Consider the following 22,210-nt stretch of genomic DNA (forward strand, 5'->3'; position numbering starts at 1 on the left):
GATGACCTAAAACTATTAGAAATGTTGAAGTGTCAGTGTGCTTTGAAAGAGATAATATTAGTAACATAAAAGAACAACAGAGAGATGACCTTGTGTGAAAATATTTGTACCTCAGCTTTTAAACTTTTCCTTTGACTTTAAAAGTTGGGGATGGGTAGTAGAATGCCTACTTTTTTTTTCCTGAAGATTTTTAATTGTTTTTAACTGACAGCAAACTATTCATAATGATATGAATATTTCTTTCTAAGTTCCTCTTCTAAAATAACTCTTGATTTGAAAAGGGATCATTTGGGGAAATTGATAGAAATGAATGAATGAGCTATGGCAGGTATATATAATCTTTACTGGCATTGGGGCAATCTTTTTGCAAAAGAGAATTGTCCAATATTAGATATCTGTTTCATTAGGCAAATGTGATTATTATCTTGGGATTTAGTAAACTTGAGAGCAAGATAATAAGTCTCTGTGAGTAATCTGTTTGCCATAATTTTTCATCTAATACTTGATTAATCATAACTTAATGTTAGCTAGATCAAAATACACTAGAGCACTATTTGTTATTTTATAGGTCTCAGGCAAGATTATGCTTCTACTTCAGCATCTGTATCAAGACATAGTTCCAGTGTGTCATTGAGTTCAGGAAAAAAAGGGACATGTAGTGATCAAGAATATGACCGATACAGTCTGGAAGATGAAGAGGAATTTGATCATTTGCCACCACCTCAGCCTCGTCTTCCAAGATGTTCCCCTTTCCAAAGAGGAATTCCTCATTCACAGACTTTCTCCAGCATTCGGGAGTGTAGGAGGAGCCCCAGTTCCCAGTATTTTCCTTCAAATAATTACCAGCAGCACCAGTATTATTCACCTCAAGCCCAAACTCCAGATCAGCAACCAAATAGGACCAATGGAGGTAGGTTGTGTGCTTTTTTGATATTTGATATGCTTTGATCTTTACTATGTGATCAAGAAATGTTGTTTTTGTTTTTGAGACAGAGTCTGGCTGTGTCCTCTAGGTTGGAGTGCAGTGACACAATCTCAGCTCACTGTGCAACCTCCATCTCCCAAGTTTAAGTGATTCTGCTGCCTCAGCCTCCCAAGTAGCCGGGGTAAAGGCACGTGCCACCATGCCTGGCTAACTTTTTTTGTGTGTGTGTCTATTTTAAGTAGAGGCAGGGTTTCACCATGTTGACCAGGCCGCTCTCAAACCCCTGACCTCAAGTGATCTGCCTGCCTTGGCCTCGCAAAGTGCTGGGATGACAGCCACCATGCCCAGCCAAAGAACAGTTTTAAGAGAAATACAGATAATCGGTAAATGCTTCCCAGATTTAAATTCATCCTCCAGACCTCCTCAGTTTGGTCTAAATTTGCATCTCTAATTGACTGGCTTCTGATTACATATCCCAGATTTATTAACTCACTACTTCAAGAAAACCTCCATGGCATAGCTGGCTCAGAATGACTCATAAATGTGCAGCGTCTCTGCATTGCTGCTGGTGCCTGTGGCACAGGCAGGGTTGTGCAAGCTGAGAAGTTCGTGGTCAAGCCCATGGACACAAAGGCTGTGAGTTGTGTCATTCCTCACCTTATGTACAACCTTCTGTCTCTTACTACCTGTTCCTAGCACAGAGTGATGTAAGCACGAAAAATGATGCTTGGAGAGGATGCTGCTCTTACACAGCCACATTTAGGGAGGTTTGGGATGCGTCTTTCCCTCCAATCTCCTGACACCTAGATTAAGATCTGTGTAGTAGCAGGAACATGGAGGCTGCTTTCCATTAGCATTTGGCATGGTAATGGGAAGTTGATCTGTCTTGTCAACATGTTTGGTTTCTGTATGTGTCATTCTTTCATACTTTTTCTGTCTCTTCATCATTTATCTTTCTTTCACACTCCCAGGAGTTAGACTCTGACTTGCAAGAACTATGCGGGAAGCAATCATGTAATATTCTAAGTCTGGTATGTTTTTGTACTAATGATCACCTGGACTCTCACACACAAATTCTATATATTATGGAGAGATAAACCAATTAAAAATAATTTATAGTTATACAGTTACAGTTCTTATTTATTATATGTCACCAGTTCTCAAAGCTGGGCCCAGAAGTGATCAAATGTTCTTTAAAAATATCTCTAGGCCAAATATAAATGTTGTATTAGTGATCCGCCATTGTCCTGTATTTAGCTTTTACTTCTCTTCCTTTGCACTGGTGTCATTCATGCTGATGCTAAATGAGAGATCATTTGAAAATATTTAAAATTTTGTATTAATAAATTCTCTTACTACCTTGAGATTTCAAGTTTAAAGGAGTGGTGGCTTAAAAATGTCATCATTACTAAAATATTCAAGTTCATAGCATCAGAAAGACAATGTATTCCATATGCTTAGTGGAAGTCATAGCATCTTATTAAAATCAAGACAGGAGACCTAGAGTCATTCCTCTAAAGGTTTTTTTTTAATATGCTTGAGTGTTTCAGAACATCGTAGTCAAGTTGTCAAGCAGATGCTAGCACTGCATCTTGATTGATATTGTTAATAGTATCATTTTCCTCCACTGAGCTGTTTGTTGCACCTCAGAAAAGTGGTATTCACTTTCATTAAATGCTGTCTGAAAAGGATTAGGTTTCTGTGAAACCTATGCTGGAATATTCTTCACAGGAAAGTAGAGATATACCACTGTTTAGGTCCCTTTGTGGTAGGTTTATTTTGCCTAAAATGTCTAGTTTTCGCAATACAAGAAAAATGGAATACAAAGGCAATTTTCTGGATGTGACTTCTGACTAATTAGCTTAATGGTTCAGAGCAGAGGCTCTGCAGTCTAGTAGACCCTGAGAAGCAATGCTGAGAAGTTTCTCAGCTCTCTCAGGTTTGGTTTCCTTAACTAAAATGTGGAGAAGATCATATCTATCTCTTAGGAAACTTAGATATAATTCACACCAAACTATCTGGTACACATGTCCTCCACCTAAATATAAGGGGTAAATGAAATAATGAATGTTAGTCCCATTGCCTGGAGCCTGGAGTAGATGTGCTGAATAAAGGTTGTTTTCTCCCCTTTTGTTTTTAAACTTTTATTATCATATGATTCAGATGTTCTAGCCTGCCTTTGTTACCACAGAATATTGAGCAAAATTGTGAAATAAGAATTGTCACTTTGAAACTAATCTATCAAATATTTTTCTAAATTATTAATATAGATAGGCGAAAATAATTGTTAAACTGTTGATTCATTTTAAAATAATTGAGAATAAACTAGAAATATATGTTAATATTTTCTGCTTTTGTAGTTCCTATACTGCCCAGATTTAAAGAGATGGCTCATAAAACTTTCTGGGATATTTCCGGGAATCATAGAATTAAAAGAAGCATATCTGGAATAACTTGTTAAATATCAAAATGACTAAACTTGTAGAATCTTTACCAACTTTCCCATAATTTCTAGGGTATGGCAAGGGTGACTGGTGGCGTGATGTAGTCCTTATTATCATGAGGGCCTCCCCTGGACCCTGGGCTGACCGGATGCCTAGGTCTTGCTGTTTGGTGGATAATGAGTGTCTCTTTTAGTCCTAAAGATTCCTGAGTCTTTGCTTATAGTGTGGTGAGTCTTGCTGCCTCTTTAATGTGAGCAAACTCATTTGAATTCTTTCCTTGGTCCATTCTTCCAGTTTCCTGCTGCATCTCAGTCCTTGAAGATTAAACTGCTGATTTCTTATGAAGATAGAAATAGAACATTACTTTTGGTTCCCTGAACTTTAAAGTATATGTGGTTATTAAAACAGTCCACACTGTTTGACAGGAAATGTACCTCATTTCCAGATAGTCTGACAAAATTGGAGATCACAGCTTCGTTCCAAGGGGAATAGTGTCCTAAATGTTTATGCTTGGAAGACCTTATTTTAAAGAGCATATTTCAAGATTGAAGCTTTGTGAAACTAACTTGTTGCTTAAGTATGAGTAAAGATTGGTTTTAAAGACTAACACAGATGAGAGACATAACCAAGTGTAGCATGTGGACCTTGATTGGATCGTGGTTTAGGGGAAAAAGCTTATGAAAGATATTCTTGAGATGTCTGAAAAATTTTGTATGCAGATTATCATATGTAATATGATATTGTTAATTTGTTTACGTGTGATTACAATATTGTGATTCTATAGAATTTTCTCATTCTTGGGAGATCAATGTGCTGCATTTAAAGTGTTTAGGTGTCTGAAGCTTTTATATTGTTTAGCAGAGCAAACAAATGTATATGTATATGTATAATTAAATATAGCAAAATGGAACCAACCAGTATGACCAGATGGAAAACAGGCAGCTGTTTGATACTATTTTAAAACATTTCTGTATGTATGAAAACTTTGATAGTAAATAGAGATTTTTAAAAAATATAGAAGTTCAATTAATTTTCTCAATAGCATATAATTATGTTCCTGTGCCTCCATGCTGCTTAAAGATATATAATTGGAAATATATATTGAAAATAGTCTAGTACTGATAGAGGGTGACTTCTTTACACTACTTTTTGTAATATTCAAAAGATCTAGATGTGGCCACTAAGATTATGTAGAGATGAATCCTTCTAATTCCTCTCTTCTGCTACACACAGTCTGCCAAAACATACACATAATATTTGCTGACGTATGAAGTACCTGCTGTATGAGGCTGGGAACTTTAATAGGAATTTGGGAATATGAGACATATGATTGTTAAAAATAGGCCTCAAGAAGATAATGAGGAAAATTATCAAGGAATCGAACAGTCAGTGGCAATATTTGAGCATCCTTACCCTATAATTATGCAGAGAAAGTAAGGAAGTGTGCGAGTGGTAGATACCTCCGCTGGGAAGTACATAGAAAAGCTGCTCTACGGTGGGGATAATTGTGCCAATTCTTAAAGTACTAGAGCCACATAAGTAAAATAATCTTTTCCACTTTCTACCATAGCAGTCTCTACAATTTCTTATGCTTTCTTATTATACATATCATCTACGTATACTTATGCTTGTTTAATCTTTTGTCTTTTCCATCCTAAGGGGGCAAAAATTGCTGGATATGGCAACATTCAATAGGTATTAGTAATGTCAAAGGAGCAGTTTATGAAGGTGGAATAAGAAGAACTGAGTTTGATTTTGACTTGAATGCCTTTTGAATTAATATTCAAGTATATTCTTATCTTCTGGTTTTGCCTGACAGAAAGTGACCAGAAGATTGAGTGGTCTGATATGTGCACTTTAGTGTTTTGGGGTATATATCAATAAAGATAAAAATATCTTATAAGTTGGAGGGGTAAAACAAATTTTAGATATTAAAATGATTTATGATCTTCCATGGTTTACTCCTATCAAAATGTTATTCTTTATTTTATTTGGGAGAAAATTTAATTTTAAGTTTAAATTTATCTTAGATTTTTTCTTTAGGATCAGTGGTGGCATGGGGAAGGATTGAGAAGCACTGGTCTAGACTATAAACCTAGACCATAAATCTTGACCATAAATGAGACTCAAGACTGTATCTGCCTATACACAGTGGTATCCCCAACAGCTCCTAGAGTGCCTGGCATTTAGTGTAAACACAATAAGTCTTTGTTCCCTTGTTCATTTCTTCCTTCTCCAAAGTGGGGGGTGAGTGTCCACGTGGAGAGACCAGCATGCTCACAGGTATGAGAGAATTCTCCTTTGTGTTTGGGGAGCAGGCCGAGAGGCAAGCTGGAGAAGTATAAAGAGGCTGTGCCTTGAAGGCCTCATCTAGGCTGTGCTCAGGAGCTTGGGCTTTCAGAAGAAAGGAGCAGGAGAGAAATTGGAGTTGGAGGGATTTCAGCAAGTGGGTGACTAGCTGTGTTCTGTGCTCTAGGAAAAGTGGAATCAGCTGTATGGGAGATTGGATTGGAGAAACAAGACACAAGGGTACATGGAGACCAATTAAGAGAATTTTGTGAAAATGTAGGTGATAAATAATGAGGTCAGAACTAGGTAGTAGTGGAAGATTCACTAAATTTTTTCGAGGCAGAATTAACAGGACTTGGAAAGTATGGTGATGTAGTGGACAGGGCTACAGTTTATGGATGTAAGTAATGCAGAAGGAGTAGTGTGTGAAAGGGAGAAAGAAATGAATTCAATACTTGAATTAGTTTTGTCCTTGAATTAGTTATGGCTTACTACTCACATATATACTTTTTTTTCCTGATCTATGCATTTCACATATATGCTTAAATGACCTGACATAGGTACTTTAGTTTTTTGGGGGGATATGTATTGATCATGAAAAAATTGTTTCATAGTTGCTGTCTTGTGACTGGCTTATTTCACATCTCAACATTGAGATCTGTATATGACTCTCTGCTGCCTCTTGGTGGCAAAAGGTGAACTTAGCAAGTCCAAAAAATTTAAGCATTCTCTTGGTCTTTTTCATCTCCACACATTTGGTGGCATACTCATGAAAGTTAAAGCTTTTCAGAGATTAATGTGGTCATGTTAATGTGATTAGTGGATATTTCAAGACACCTCATTTGAATTTTATTAATTTGTTCCATTTTGATATGGTAGCAAAAGATTCAGTAAATTTTGGTTTGATTCTTCTAGGTTTCTTTTTTATTAAAGAAGCATGTAACTTAATTTCTAGGGTTGTTTTGGTAAATTAAATGGCTGTAAGATTATTTTCTAACTTTTTAAATATATTTTTGTTCACTTATTGAATAGGAACAAATGGCTAACTGATTATCTAGTCCCTACGTCTTTTTACACATTATATTAGTCATGGTTCTCTAGAGGGACAGAACTAACAGGATAAATGTATATATGAAGAGGTGTTTATTAAGGAGTATTGACTCACACAATCACAAGGTGAGGTCCCATGATAAGCTGTCTGTAAGCTGAGGAGCAAGGAAGACAATTGGAGTCCCAAGTCCTCAAAAGTAGGAAAGCCAACAGTGTAGCCTTCAGTCTGTGGCCAAAGGCCTGAGAGGCCCGGCAATCCACTGGTGTAAATCCAAGAGTTCAAATGCTGAAGAACTTGGAGTCTGAGGGTCGAGGGCAGGACGCATCCAGTACGGGAGAAAGATGAAGACTGGAAGACTCAGCAAGTCCGCTCCTTCCCCATTCTCTGCCCTTTTGTCTTAGCCGTGCTGGCAGCTGATTAGATGGTGCCCGCTCAGACTGCGGGTGGGTCTGCCTGTTCCAGTCCACTGACTCAAATATTAATCTCCTTTGGCAACACCCACATAGACACACCCAGGAACAATATGTTGCTTCCTTCAATCCAGTCAAGTTGACACTCAGTAGTAGCCATCACCCATGTTTATTTGGTGGAACCCTTCTAGATGGGGAGTGCTTTTTCCTGTATAGTAGGTCAGAAAGCTTGAGCATCAGGACGTAATCCTCTTTCTATATTATTGAGCACAATATGACTTTTGTTATTTGCTTTCGAAAGCTAGTATTTTAGTTGCATAACATTTGTCATTTTTAATTTAGTAAAATTCTTTTCCAGATAAGCTCCGAAGAAGTATGCCTAACTTAGCCCGGATGCCAAGTACAACTGCTGTTGGTAGCAACATTAGTTCTCCAGTCACCGTGCGAAATAGTCAGAGTTTTGACTCAAGCTTGCATGGAGCTGGAAATGGAATTTCAAGAATACAGTCTTGTAGTGAGTATAATTATTTGATATAATTATATATTGTATATTTTTTATAACTTTTAATTGTAAGAAAAATATCTGTTCCATTGCTTTATATATACTTGCAAGCACACTAAACTTTTCTCTTTGTCCTATAACTTATTTTTTTAATTTCACCATTAGAGTTGAATAGTATTTTTACCAGTGCCTGTGGTATCAATCATAGTAAATTGTTAATTTTTTAGTGCTCGCTTCACAGCACATATACTAAATTGTTAATTTTGTAATAATAGTAAATTATTTGTAGTTCTTTATATCCAAGGATAGTATAAGTACTACATGGTGATTGATTTATCCACTCATCATACAAATATTTTTTTTCTTTGTAGACCCTTCTTTCTAGCTCTCTACCTGAATAAGCACACTTAATTCTGTCTAGCCATTACTTTTGTCTTGTTTTTCACCTGTGCATACTTTTATCTTTTTTCCCTTTAAATGAAGTTATATTTTAATATGTCTAAAATAGTTTTTATCCACTCTGTTTTAGTTTTTTTCTGTTACTTACTTTCTATGTTTTACCTAGCAATGAGCAACGCAGTGAGCATTAGGCCTAGTGCTGTGTGTCTTCACTTTATTTTGGGATGTGCTGCTTCCGTATTCCCCCCCACCCACTTTCCTATTTATGCTGTCTATATGGGTTGTGTCAGTTAAGTCTTACTCTGACCTCTAGGAGGAAGGCACAAGGCCATAGTCCTAGTATTCATAAAAATGCCCAAACTTGGGAGGCCTGAGCCATGTACTGAGTGTACTGGCTGAGAGTCATCAACCGGTTGTCTGAGTCTGTATCCGAAATGGTTTGTAGCCCTTTTCCCTCAAACTTAGTTTTGGATGTCAAGTTGTATTTCCCTAACATGCAGTGGTCTTTCATTTTATGATGCTTTAGTTCCTAACAACAAAGTGGCATCATTTACCCCGTACAAAGAACTGTACTAACTAGTTTATATTCATTATTTTACGTAGTTCTACCAACAACTCTATAAATTAGTTTCTACTGCCATTCTTATTTTGTGGAAAAGGAAACAGTTTTGATAGGTTAAGGAACAGTTTGTCCAAGGCCATGCAGGTAGAAAAGTAGAGAGCAGACCTAGATCTGGTTACTCTCCAGAGCTTATGCTTTTAACTGCTGTGATATTCTAGCTCCATATGCTGTTCTCTCTGCCTAGCATTCTTCCTTTTCCTTCTTCATTCAATTTCCTCTTACTGACTTTTATAATACAGTCCAAATACCATGCCCTCGGAAGTCTTCATTGCTTCCTTGATCATCCTAACACACTTTCTCAAATACTTCCCAAACAATGCTAGAATGGATTAGATTTTTGGTGCTTACCTCTGTTATTCCATGTACCATGTTTTACCATCAATGTATTTGTTTTCCTTATTAGATTGTAAGCTCCCTCTGGGCTTGGACCATTATTTATTCAACTTTCTGTTCCCTGTTCCTGACACGTCGCCTGAACACAAGGAATTCTGAGTGAATGCTTGAATGAATGAATGAATGCCACAGATTCTATGTTAAGGCTTGAACTTTTAAATATTTGAATCAGTGATCGTATTAACACACAGAAACAACCTATGAAATTTGCTAATGGTAGAAACTAAGGGGACTAATAACTGATTTTATGTCAGGAGGTTAGGACAATGGGCCAAATGTATCATGAAGAAATTTAGCTGATAGAAATATACAATTCTATATCTAAATTACAAAAATAAATACTGTACCAGCCTAGGCAATATAATGAAACCCTGTCTTTACAAAAAATGCAAAAATTAACCAGGGCACGGTGGCATATGCCTCTAGTTCTAACTACTTGGAAGGCCAAGGTAGGAGGATCACTTGAGCCTGGGAGGTTGAGGCAACAGTGAGCCAAGATTGCACCACTGCACTCCAGCCTAGGCAATAGATAGAGTGAGACCATGTCTTGAAAAAAGAAACAAAACCAATAGCATAAGTGTACGATGAGAGAAATACAGTTTTGAGAGTAGCAAATATGGTAATGATTAGGAATTTTTGTTGACTCCAACTCAGTGTGTATTAATAGCAGATTTGAGTGCTAGAAAGATGTACGTCCCAAAGTAGAATGTACACTGCAAAGAATGTTCAGCTTTGATTGAAGTGCCCCCAAAATGACAGGAAAATGTGAAAAGGATACAGGAGCCAAGTTGAAGGAACCTCCCAATGGCCAAATTTGGGGCAGTTTGAGCCACAGAGAAAATAATTATAGTAATGAATTATGCCTGATGAAATAAAATAAATATGCGTGGTTCATATATAATTAGATAAATAAATACATAGAAAAAAAGAAACATCTTCTTTGTAGTAGAATTCCAATTCATGCATGTAAAAGAAATGAGGAAAATAGAAAAATCATCATTTGTAAGTCAAGCATAATAAGAGAAAGCCCCCAAGAAGAATGTTAATGTGTAGTAGAAGGAAGACTCTCATAACTTTTTGTTTCAAATCTTAAGATTATACTCTTATTTTCTCTCATTTAAGAGTAATCTAAACCACTGTTCTTTATGCATTCTAAGTTCATATCATGACAATTTCTAGTTCTGGACCACTTTGCCTTCTGGAAAGAACAAAGGTAGGATAGAGAATTGGAAAGGCCGCAAGTGTAGAAGGAAGAACACAGTTGTAGTCAAAGACCTGGTTTTGGGTGTTTTCTTAACCATAAACTCTTTGGAAAGTTAAGTATTTTTTTTCTGAGTCTTGTTTTCTCATTTGTAAAATTAGAATTATGCCTATTATGCCTATTAATTTTAACTAGTTTGTCTTATATGTCTTTTAAAAATCAAGGGTGGTCGTATATATATATAGAAATATACATGTATTATCCTAATAAGAGTCCTATTTTCTCTCCTATCATTATATCCATGTCCATATATATATATATATATATATATATACATAAGAGTCCTATTATCTCTCATATATATATGAGATCTATCTATCTATCTATGATGAAACCCTGTCTTTACAAAAATGCAAAAATTAACCAGGGCACGGTGGCATATATGCCTGTAGTCCTAACTACTTGGAAGGCCAAGGTAGAAGGATCATTTGAGCCTGGGAGGTTGAGGCTACAGTGAGCCAAGATTGCACCACTGCAATCCAGCCTAGGCAATAGATACAGTGAGACCCTGTCTTGAAAAAAGAAACAAAACCAATAGCATAAGTGTACAATGAGAGAAATACAGTTTTAAGAGTAGCAAATATGGTAATGATTAGGAATTTTTGTTGACTCCAACTCAGTGTGTATTAATAGCAGATTTGAGTGCTAGAAAAATGTATGATGTGTGTGTGTGTGTGTGTGTGTGTGTGTGTGTGTGTATATATATATATATATATATGAGAGATAATAGGACTCTATTAGGATTAGGATAATACGTATATATTTTATCTCTCCTGCACATTATATTTATGTATATATTTTTTTCAGGAATAGAGTCCTATTGGTCCTATTATCTCTCCTACACATTTTGTATATATATAATATATATATATATATATATAAAATAAAAACATTATATATATTATATATATATTTTTATATATATAAGAAATATAAGAACATTTATATATTTATATATAATATAGTTTTTTGGTTATAGCTGGTTTTTGGTTATACGGATGAGTTCGTTAATGGTTACATTTTAAGATTCTGGTTACATGGATGAGTTCTTTAGTTCTGAGATTTTGGTGCATCTGTTACCAAAGCAGGGTACACTGTACCCAATATGTGATTTTTATCCCTCACCACTCTCCCAAATCTCCCCACAAGTCCCCAGAGTCCATTATCTCATTCCTATGCCTTTGCATCCTCATAGCTTAGCTCCCACTTATGAGTGAGAACATGTGATATTTGGTTTTCCATCCCTGAGTTATTTCACTTAGAATAATGGCCTCTAGCTCCATCCAAGTTGCTGCGAAATATTACTTCGTTTCTTTTTATGAGTGAGTAGTATTTTTTGTTGTGTATATAGCACATTTTCTTTATCTACCCATTGGTTGATGGGAAGTTAGGTTGGTTCTAAGCAGCTACAAATTGTTCTGTTATAAACATGTGTGTGCCTGTGTCTTTTTTTCAAATAATGCCTTCTTTTTCTTTGGGTAGATATTCAGTAGTAGGTTTGCTGGATCAAATGGTAATTCTACTTTTAGTTCTTTAAGCAATCTTCATACTATTTTCCATAGTGGTTCTACTAATTTAAACCCTCACCAGCGGTGTAGAAGTGTTCCCTTTTTTCTATATCCACACCAACATCTATTGTTTTTGACTTTTTAAGTATGGCCATTCTTGCAGGGTAAGGTAATATCTCATTGCGGTTTTAATTTGCATTTCCCTAATGATTAGTGATGTTGAGCAATTTTTCATTTGTCTGTTGGCTGTTTGTATATCTTTTTTTGAGAAACCTCAGTTCATGCCCTTTGCCCACTTTTTGATGGGATTACTTGTTTTGTTTTGTTTTTTTTCCTTTTTCTTGCTGATTTATTTGAGTTCTTCGTAGATTCTGGATATTAGTCCTTTGTCAGATGCATAGTTTGCAAATTTTTTTTTCTACACTGTGAGTTGTCTGTTTACTTGCTGATTATTTATTTTGCTGTGCAGAAGCTATTTTAGTTTAATTAGGTCCCTAAATTTAATTAATTTAGTTTATTTATTTTTGTTTGAGTTGCCTTTGCTTTTGGGATTTTAGTCATGATTTCTTTGTCTAAGCCAATGGCCAGAATAATTTTTTTCAATATTGTCTTCTAGAATTTTTATGTTTCAGGTCTTAGATTTAAGTCTTTGATCCATTTTGAGTTGATTTTTGTATGAGGCGAGAGGTGGGGATTCAGTTTCATTCTTCCACATATGGCTTGCCAGTTTTCCCAGCACCATTTACTGAATAGGGTGTCCTTTCCCCAGTGTATGTTTTTGTATGCTTTGTTTACGATCAGTTGGCTGTAAGCATTCATGTTTATTTCTGGGTTCTCTATTCTGTTTCATTGGTCTATGTGCCTATTTTTATACTGGTACCATGCTGTTTTGGTAACTGTAGCCTTGTAGTATAATTTGAAGTCAGTTAATGTGGTGCCTCCAGATTTGTTCTTTTTGCTTAGTCTTGCTTTGGCTATGTGGACTCTTTTTTGGTTCCATGTAAATTTTAGAATTGTTTTCTTTAGTTCTGTGAAGAATGATGATAGTATTTTGATAGAATTGCATTGAGTCTGTAGATTGCTTTGGGCAATATGGTCATTTTCACAATATTGATTCTTACAATCCAGGAGCATGGGATGTGTTTTTGTTTGTGTCATTTGTGATTTCTTTCATCAGTGTTTTTTAGTTTTCCATGGAAAGATCTTTCACCTCCTTGGTTAAGTATATATATTTCTAAGTCTTTTATTTATTTTTTACAGATGTTGTAAAAGGAATTGAGTTCTTGATTTAATTCTCAGCTTGGTCATTGTTGGTATATAGCAGTGCTGCTGATTTGTATACATTGACTTTGTATCCTGAGACTTTACTGAATCCATTTATGAGATCTAGCACCTTTTTGAATGAGTCTTCAGGGTTTTCTGAAGGTATACAATCATATCATTGGCAAACAGTGACAGTTTGACATCCTCTTTTTCAATTTGGATGCCCTTTCTTTCTCTTCTGTAATTACTCTGGCTAGGACTTCCTGTGTTATGTTGACTAGAAATGGTGAAAGTGGACATCCTTGTGAAGGATGTCTTGTTCCAGTTCTCGGGGAATGCTTTCAACTTTTCCCCAATCAATATGATGTCGACTACGGGTTTGTCATATATCACTTTTATTACTTTGAAGTCCCTTCTATGCCTATTTTTTTGACGGTTTTTATCATAAAGGGATGCTGGATTTTATCAAATGCTTTTTTTTGTATCTGTTAAGATGATCATATAATTTTTGTTTTTAATTCTGTTTATGTGATGTATCACATTTACTGATTTGACCATGTTAAACCATTTCTGTATCCCTGGGATGAAACCTGATTGATCATAATGTGTTATCTTTTTAATAACACAGGTATCTGTATTTCTGTGTATAGATTTTATCTTGTATACTCAAGCAAATTTTTTTAAGGAAAAACAACTTAAGAATAAACTATTTTTTAAGGAAATATTTTCAAGAGATGGTAAACAAATGGATACCTTTTTGGGTCTTTTTTCCCTCTTATATTTACTTCAAAAAGATATCTATCATATATTTTATGATTAAGTAAATTCAACTGTTTTAGAAAACAGGTTATATCTGTGTTTATGTTACAAGTACTAGGCAGTAAAGGCTTGGGTAGTTAGTAAATAGGCAGAATTATGTGCATAAGTTTCTGTTAAATTTGATTAATTATTTTCCTTGGAGAAAGGGATTAAAAAATTTAAAATCTGGCTAGGCGCAGTGACTCACGTCTTTAATCCCAGTACTTTTGGAGGCCGAGGCAGGCAGATTGACTGATGTCAGGAGTTTGAGACCAGTCTGGCCAATATGGTGAAACTCTGTCTCTACCAAAAAATACAAAAAACTTAGTCAGGCGTGGTGGCACATGCCTATAGTCCCAGCTACACAGGAGGCTGAGGGAGGGGAATTGCTTGAACCAGGGAGGTAGAGGTTGCAGTGAGCGGAGATCACACCACTGCACTCCAGCCTGGGTGACAGAATGAGACTCCATCTCAAAAAAAAAAAAAATAAAATAAATTTTAAAGCTTCTGCCTAGCAGTTTGTTACCTTTTAATGTGAAATGATACCCAAAGTTGGGTCAGCATACTGATGAAATTTTTAAGGGTTGTTACCCAGAGAGTTCCCAGTTCCCTTCATTTTATAGGTTTTGCTGCTATTATAAATGTAATAATATCCAGCAACCCAATGAGATAGATAAATGACATAATGAAAATTATTTAAGGAATATATCTGTAATAAACTGTACCTACAGATATCACCCCTGTCTTCTATAATTACAACTATTAAAGTATCTCCTTATTTTATTTTCATGGATCCACCATCAAAGCAAGCATCAAGAAATCCTAATGTATGGCAAGCAAACAGGGAAGACTTTGTCTTATAAGAACTCAGAGATCATCACATTTGTAAAGGAAAGGAGGCTGTACTTAGAAGCGGTTTCTGCATATAGTCAGCCACTCTAAAATGTGGCTGATGGACAGAAGGAGATCCTTATCAAGGATTAGTATTTTCCACGACTCAGTACTGTCTGGAACCTATATTCCATTTGTCTCCTCCCGTGTGTATTTTACTCTCAGGCATAATGGGCTCTTCTGAAAATAACACACATTTCCTAGGTTAGATAGTGGTAGAAGCTTCCTCACGTGAATATCATTTTCTCTTCTAGTTCCATCACCGGGACAGCTTCAGCACAGAGTCCACAGTGTGGGGCATTTCCCAGTGTCTGTCCGACAACCTCTTAAAGCCACAGCCTATGTGAGTCCAACCGTCCAAGGCAGCAGTAACATGCCTTTATCAAACGGCTTACAGCTATATTCCAACACAGGAATCCCCACACCAAACAAAGCTGCAGCTTCTGGGTTAATGGGTCGCAGTGCACTCCCAAGACCTTCGTTGGCAATAAATGGGAGTAACCTGCCTCGAAGCAAAATTGCACAACCTGTTAGAAGGTAAGAATCGTTGTTTGCATAACTTCATTTGCAGTTTGGAACTAGAAACTGCTCCAGATACACGCTGACCTTTCCTTTGGCTCGGTTTAACCTTAGTAAGTCACTACCCTTTATGGCCTGACTTGTGCTCTCCTCCCTTTGAAAAGTGATGAGTATCCCTGTGTGGGTTGGGTCTCCTTCTCTCTGATGTCATACTCCCTCATCACTATCACTTCTGACATTCTTTGCTTTTGCTTTTACGAGATAAGCTCCATCTCCAGAGCTTTGTAGCCTTCTGCTCCCAAGTTACTAGCGTGGCTTGCTCCGTGTCTCCCTCAGGTCTTTGCTCAGATGGTAGCTCTATCGAAAAATTGTAGGGCAGGGAGAAGTTGACTCTTTGGTTCATTGCTGTGTATCCCTGATGCCAAGAACTATGCCCAATATGGGTAGGATCTCAAATATTTGTTGATTAGTCATGTTTAATCAAAATATGGAAAATGTGTCAGGTATATGTGCACATGCACACCCTCTTCCCACACATTTATGTTTTAAAAAGCATCTTAGTGACATTCAGCTGGGGCTTTATCAGCTTATGTTGGTAAGTTCAGTATGGTCCAGGTAGAAATTTCTTTTTCCCTTCAAAGTTTCAGATTACTTGCAGAGGTCATTTTAGCCCAGCTCTTTGTCATGATGTACCCTTCTTGAACTAGATATCATGGAGTGTCTTATAGTAAAAGAAAATTCATAGAAGTGGTTTGAGGAGAGATTGGGAGATGAGGAAATAAAGGCAGTAAATACAGACAACTCTTACAAGAAATTAGGATATGAAGGAGCAGAAGGAGCATAGTAAAAGTTTGAAAGGGGTGGAACAAGTAATTTTTTCTGTCTTTATGCATTTATGTATATATAAATAGTTTTGGTTTTTGTTTAGTGGTAATAGATGCTCAGATCAGCAACAAATTTTAAAAAACAGAAACTATTGAAAAGTAGAAAAGTAAAGGCTGACCCATAATCCTGCTACCCAGATAGAAATCATTTTGGTACATGTTTATTTAGTCAGTGAGTTTTGGCTTAATCTGCTTTGTAAATGCAGAGCTGTGTCATCATGTTGATGGCTGAATGAAATCACATTATTTGATGTATATGGTTATTGTAGACCATTTATCCTTGAATATGTGCCTCCAAACTAAACTCTTGGAAAAGTTGTCACTGCTAGACTATATGAGATGGTCTATTTCCCCAAACTTAAGCAAACACTGGGTATTACCATTCTTTTTAACAATTTTTTTAGTTTAAATTATTTATTTATTTTTTTAGAGACAGGGTATTGCTCTGTTGCCCAAGCTGGAGTGGAGTGGTGTTGTTCATAGTTTGTTGTAACCCCAAACTCCTGGGATCAAGTGATCCTCCTGCCTTGCTACGACTATAGGTGCATACCATCACTCCCAGATAATATGAAAAAAAAAAAAAGACTGTGGAGACAAGGTCTTGCTGTGTTGCCCAAGTCGGCCTTGAATGCCTGGCCTCAAGCATTCCTCCTGCCTCAGCCTCCCAAGGCATTGGGATTATAGGTGTGAGCCACTGGACACAGCCAAAGAATTTTTTTTAATGTTTTGCTAATATAATAGACAAATCTTCCATTACTAGTAAGGTTTTGAAGATTTCTTCATATTCATTTGCAGTTTGTATTCAACAGAGTAACCATTTATGTCTTTAGGCCATGTTTCTAGCCAGGAGTCTATATTTTTCTTATTTTAAAATATGTTATATTAAGGGTATTTGTCACTTTTATTTATGTGGCAAATTTACTTGTGCACATACAGCATGCATGACACTTGACCATGAACTGGAACTCTGGGAGATATGCATGCAGTGAAGGCCCATAAGTGTGAACCACAAGGTACACTTGGGATAGTGCCAATGGCTGATCATCACTGCAGTGGAGGAGCATAGATGGTAGAGTAGGTCAAAGTAAGTGATGTTGACGCACAGGATTATTAACAATCTCTCTCTCTCTCTCTCTGTGTGTGTGTTTTTCTTGTCTCTTTTTAGTTTTCTTCAGCCTCCAAAGCCTCTGTCTTCACTCAGCACTCTGAGGGATGGAAATTGGAGAGATGGTTGCTACTGATGCAGTTTTATGTACCCTTGAAAAATGGGAAAGAAGTAAAAATGAGGGTTGTGTTACCTAGCTGGCTGGGTAACAGTGGGTGTTGGGATATTCTTTCCCTTTTGTGTTTTAATATATTTACTGCATTGTTTCTCAATGGACCAGTCACCAGAGACTAATTATTGCACTTAAATATTTGCCTGAGATACTGCAACATTCTCAAACCCATGGTTGCAGTATTGTGACACTTAGATCTAGGAAGTTTTTGTAGAACTGCTCTGTACCTGAATACTTTTTGAGAGAATTGAGATGTATCAATAATGCTTTGCCATATGAGTTTTTTAAAGTAACTTGTTCAATTTACTTACATGTTCTAAACATCTTTCCATTACGTGTTCTGTATTTTAATACATTGCATATTGACAACTAGGTTCTATAATGTATGCTTTGAAATTTACTTTTTTATAGTTTACAGGAATTTTATTTTTTGTGCCTATTTCTTTTTACACCTATGTGAACCACTATGGAACAACTTAAATTTTGTGCCATAAAAATATTTTTGTGGTAAGGTACTATTTTTTTAGCTCTAGGGATATATCAGCAAAAATACATCATGCAGTTTGAGAGACATAATTTTGTGTTGAATGAGCACAACATAATTTGAAGCATTGCAAGAAGATAGCCAGACAGCAGCGTTAAATGGTCTTGTCTTTTTCATTGTTAATTTATTGTCATACATGGGTTTCATATTCATAATGACATCACGAGCTCATTGCACTTAATACCTGCAATGTTTGCTACTGTACCACAATTGATTTTCAATACTTTATTACAAAGGATGAAACTGTAATGTTTTATTAACAATGCTTCTGGAAATGAATGCATTTTAAAGCAAATAAATCTTTTTGATAGACCTTTTACAAAATCCATTTGCACTAATGAATGCTTTCTTATGGCATATAACTAAATATTTGTTACTGTGTACACTGCTGTTTTGGAATGTTCAGAAATAAAGACTCTATTTCAGCAATATCAGGTCATGCATGAGTGTGCAGCATGAATGGTATGACTACACATGTTTCACTACAGTTGTGAAAATGGTTATTGTTCCTCTGTTCTTGTACAGGGCATTTATATCTCAAGCAGGTAGACTTAGAATATTCACATTTGTAAAATTATTTTTCTTTTCCCAAATACTCCTGATAAGAAATGTGATATTTTCTTACATTAGTTTTGGTTAGGTAGTTTTACAGTGAGGTTTAGGTCCATTTAAAGAGACCACTAAAACTCAAGCAGCATGTTGCTCGAGAAACACATTTACAGATGAACATCAGTGGAGATTTTCATATTTATAGGAGTTGAATTTGAAATACTTTCTCAGTACCAGTAAAATAGCAAAGTACTGTTTCTGGGTTTTGGGGTTCAGGGGAGCCCTGAGCTCCCCTGAGAGGATGTTTCTCCAGGTTCTTAGTCTGTCACTCTCTCAGGAATGGGAGAGGTACCATGGCACAGTGCGCTCGTAAAGTAAAATACTGGACTCAACAAGTGTTTGTAGAAAGTGATTTATTTAGGTAAAGAGAGAAACAGGAGAAGAAGAGAGAAAGAAACAGCTAGCTCTGACAGAGTGAGGGAAAGAAAAGCCGCTCACACTGAGTGAGAAGGGTTCCCAGAAGGGGGAAAACCAGAGAAGGAAAGCTCCTCTCACAGTGAGTGAGAGAATCCAGAAAGATGGAATCCAGGAGAGGAAAGCAGCTTCCACACTGAGTGGAAGGGAATAGAGAGAGATGGAGTTTAGGAGGGGAAGACAGGCTTCCACAAGACAGTGGAAGGGGACTCCAGAGGGGAAATCCAGGAGAGAGAAAGACGGCTTCCACGAAGGGAGTGTTTGTGGAAGGGGATCCAAACATGGAGTCCAAAGGGGAGTGGAAGAAGGGGACTTTTAGCCTGGAAGAAACCCCCACCTTCTCTAAGACCTCAGGCCAATGAAAGGAGTTCCTTAGGACTTTGGCTGGAGTGATTGACTTTGATTCTTCCCCTGCCTGTGAAAATTAAAAACCGTTAAATCTGGAGGGAAAGAGATGGGAGTTGGGGCATGGCGCTGGGAAGTTCTTGCCCTTAAACCTATGCCCCTTGTGGACCTGGAAAGAGAACACATTCCCTCAGTACTATTCCTTATTCTACATTATATTTGATATATGTTGGAAAACTTTACTTGAGGGTACTGTGGGAAGTTTAGGCAAAGGTTTTTATGTTAGGTTTTAAAATGGAGTTCTACCTATAATCATTAGAGGTCTTTAGTTTTTTTTTGTTTTTTTAAGTGTGCCTTTGTATATAATTCTGTCTAGAACTAAAAGGACTGTTTAAATAACTGGCACTTTAAGTGAAATGTGAGCTAGAGGAAGTGAGATATAAAAAAGGAAGTAATATTAACCATGCCTTCAGTCAAAAGAACTGTGCCAGATGTTTTGTGCGCATTTGTCTAGTTCTTTCACCTATTATTATCACTGTTTTAAAGATGAAGACACTAAGTCCCACAGAGGTGACTACTAGTCAGTTTTTGCATCACTGTAAAGGAATACCTGAGATTGGGTACTTTATAAAGAAAAGAGGTTTAATTGGCTCATGGTTCTGTAGGATGTACAGGAAGCATGGTAACAGTATCTGCTTGGCTTCTGGTAAGGCCTCAGAAAGCTCACAGTCATGGCAGAAGGCAAAGGGAGAGCTGGTGCATCACATGGCAAGAGCGAGAACAAGGGGTGGGGTGGGATTTCCACACTTTTTAAAAAACGACCAGATGTTGTGTGAACTCAGAGCGAGAGCTCACTTATCACCCAGAGGAGGGCACTAAGCCATTTATGAGGGATCTGCCCCCATGATCCAGTCACCTTCCACCTGGCCCCAGCTCCAACATTGGGAATTACGTTTCAACATGATATTTGGAGGGGACAGATAGACAAACCATATCATTCTACCCTGGGCCCCAACTCTCATGCCCTCCTTGGACTGCAAAATATAATCTACTCTTCCCAACAGTCCCCGAAAGTTTTAATTCATTCCAACATCAAGTCCCAAGTCCTAAGGCTCATCTGAGACACATCTCCTCCCACCTGTGAGCCTATATTATCAAAACAAATTATTTACTTCCAAGACACAATGGTGGTATAGGCATTGGGTAAACATTTCCATTCCAAAAGGGAGAAATTGCCCAAAAGAAAAGGAAACAGACCACACACGTGTCTGAAACCCAGCATGGTATTCATTAAATCTTAAAGCTCCAAAATAATTTCCTATGACTCCATGTCCTCCATTCAGGACACACTGGTGCAAGGGGTGGGCTCCCTAGGCCTTGGGCAGCTCTGCCTCAGTGGTTGTGCTGGGTACAGCTCATGTGGCTGTCCTCACGGGCTGGAGTTGAGTGCCTGGAGCTTTTGCAGGCTTAGGATGTAAGCTGCCAGTGGCTCTACCATTCTGGAGTCTGAAGGGTGGCAGCTGCCTTCTCACAGCTTCACTAGGCCATCTCCAGTGGCAACTCCTCAGGGGGAGCCTCCAACCCCACATTTCCCCTTAGCACTGTCCTGGTAGAGGCTGCTGTGAGGCTCTGCGTCTGTGGCAGACTTCTGCCTGGACACCCAGGCTTTCTGATACGTCCACTGAAATCTAGGTGAAAGCTGCCAAGCCTCCTTCACTCTTACATTCTGTGTACTTTCAGACTTAACACCATGTGGAAGCAACCAAGGCTTGTGACTTATCCTCTACAGAGGCAGTCCAAGGGGTGTCTGTGGCCTTTTGAGCCAAGGCTAGAGCCAGAGTGGCTGGTATATAGGGAGCAATACCCTGAGGCTGCACAGCACAGTGGGGCCCTGGGCCTGGCCCCTTAAACGATTCTTCTCCCATAGGCTTCCTTAGCCTGTGATGCAATGGGCTGCCTCAGAGATTTCTGAAATAACTTGAAGGCCTTTTTCCCATTCTCTTGGATGTTAGCACTTGGCTCCTTTTCATTCATGCTGATCTCTGAAGTGGATGCTCCACGCCACTTGGATTCCTTCTCTACCACAGGGCCAGGTTGTGACTTTTCCAATTTTTTTTAATTTTTATTATTTTTTTTTAGGCAGAGTCTTGCTCTGTTGACCAGACTAGAATGCAGTGGCATGATCTCAGCTCACTACAACCTCCACCTCCTGGGTTCAAGTGAGTGTCCTGCCTTAGCCTCTGGTGTAGAATAGCTGGGACCAATAGGCATGTGCCACCACACTGGCTAATTTTTGCATTTTTAGTAGAGACAGGATTTTGCCATGTTGACCAGGCTAGTCTCAAACTCCTGATCTCAGGTTGATCTGCCTACCTCAGCCTCCCAAAGTTCTGGGATTACAGATGTGAGCCACTGCACCTGGCTGACTTTTCCAAATTGTATGCTCCGCTTCCCTTTTAAACATATGTTCTGATTTTAAGTCATCTCTTCGCTTCTGTATCTGACTATAGGCTGTTAGAAGCAGCCACAGCACTTCTTCAATGCTTTGCTGCTTAGAAACTTCTGCCAGATACCCTATGGCATCTTAAGTTCAACCTTCCACAGAGCCCTAGGATATGCACAATGCAGCCAAGCTCTTCGCTAAGTAGCAACAAGGGTGACCTTTATTCCAATTCCCAGTAAGTTCCTCATTTGAGACCTCTTCAGCCTAATCTTCCCTGCCCATATTTCTTTTTTTTTTTTTTTTTTTGTTTTGAGACGGAGTTTCACTCTTGTTACCCAGGCTGGAGTGCAATGGCACGATTCTCGGCTCACCGCAACCTCCGCCTCCTGGGTTCAGGCAATTCTCCTGCCTCAGCCTCC

General features: G+C 37.7%; 1 protein-coding gene across 4 annotated transcripts in view; it reads left to right on the top strand.

Annotated features, from left to right (window-relative positions):
• The window catches only part of SLAIN1 (SLAIN motif family member 1), a 63,276-nt gene extending 44,865 nt beyond the window's left edge, over positions 1-18,411 (top strand). For 3 of the 4 annotated variants that reach the window (XM_032277434.1, XM_032277435.1, XM_032277436.1), the window contains 4 exons: positions 569-910; positions 7,478-7,633; positions 15,011-15,293; positions 17,325-18,409. In XM_032277434.1, the coding sequence (XP_032133325.1) occupies positions 569-910; positions 7,478-7,633; positions 15,011-15,293; positions 17,325-17,400 (857 nt within the window). In that variant the 3' untranslated portion in view covers positions 17,401-18,409. Of the gene's footprint in view, positions 1-568; positions 911-7,477; positions 7,634-15,010; positions 15,294-17,324 lie in introns of all 4 variants that reach the window. The other variant, XM_032277433.1, reaches the window with a different exon arrangement.
• The last annotated feature ends 3,799 nt before the right edge of the window (positions 18,412-22,210 follow it).

The sequence above is a fragment of the Sapajus apella genome, unplaced genomic scaffold (genome assembly GCF_009761245.1).
Source record: "Sapajus apella isolate SASKATOON/1434 unplaced genomic scaffold, GSC_monkey_1.0 scaffold9, whole genome shotgun sequence".
In the NCBI taxonomy this organism is placed as follows: domain Eukaryota; kingdom Metazoa; phylum Chordata; class Mammalia; order Primates; family Cebidae; genus Sapajus; species Sapajus apella.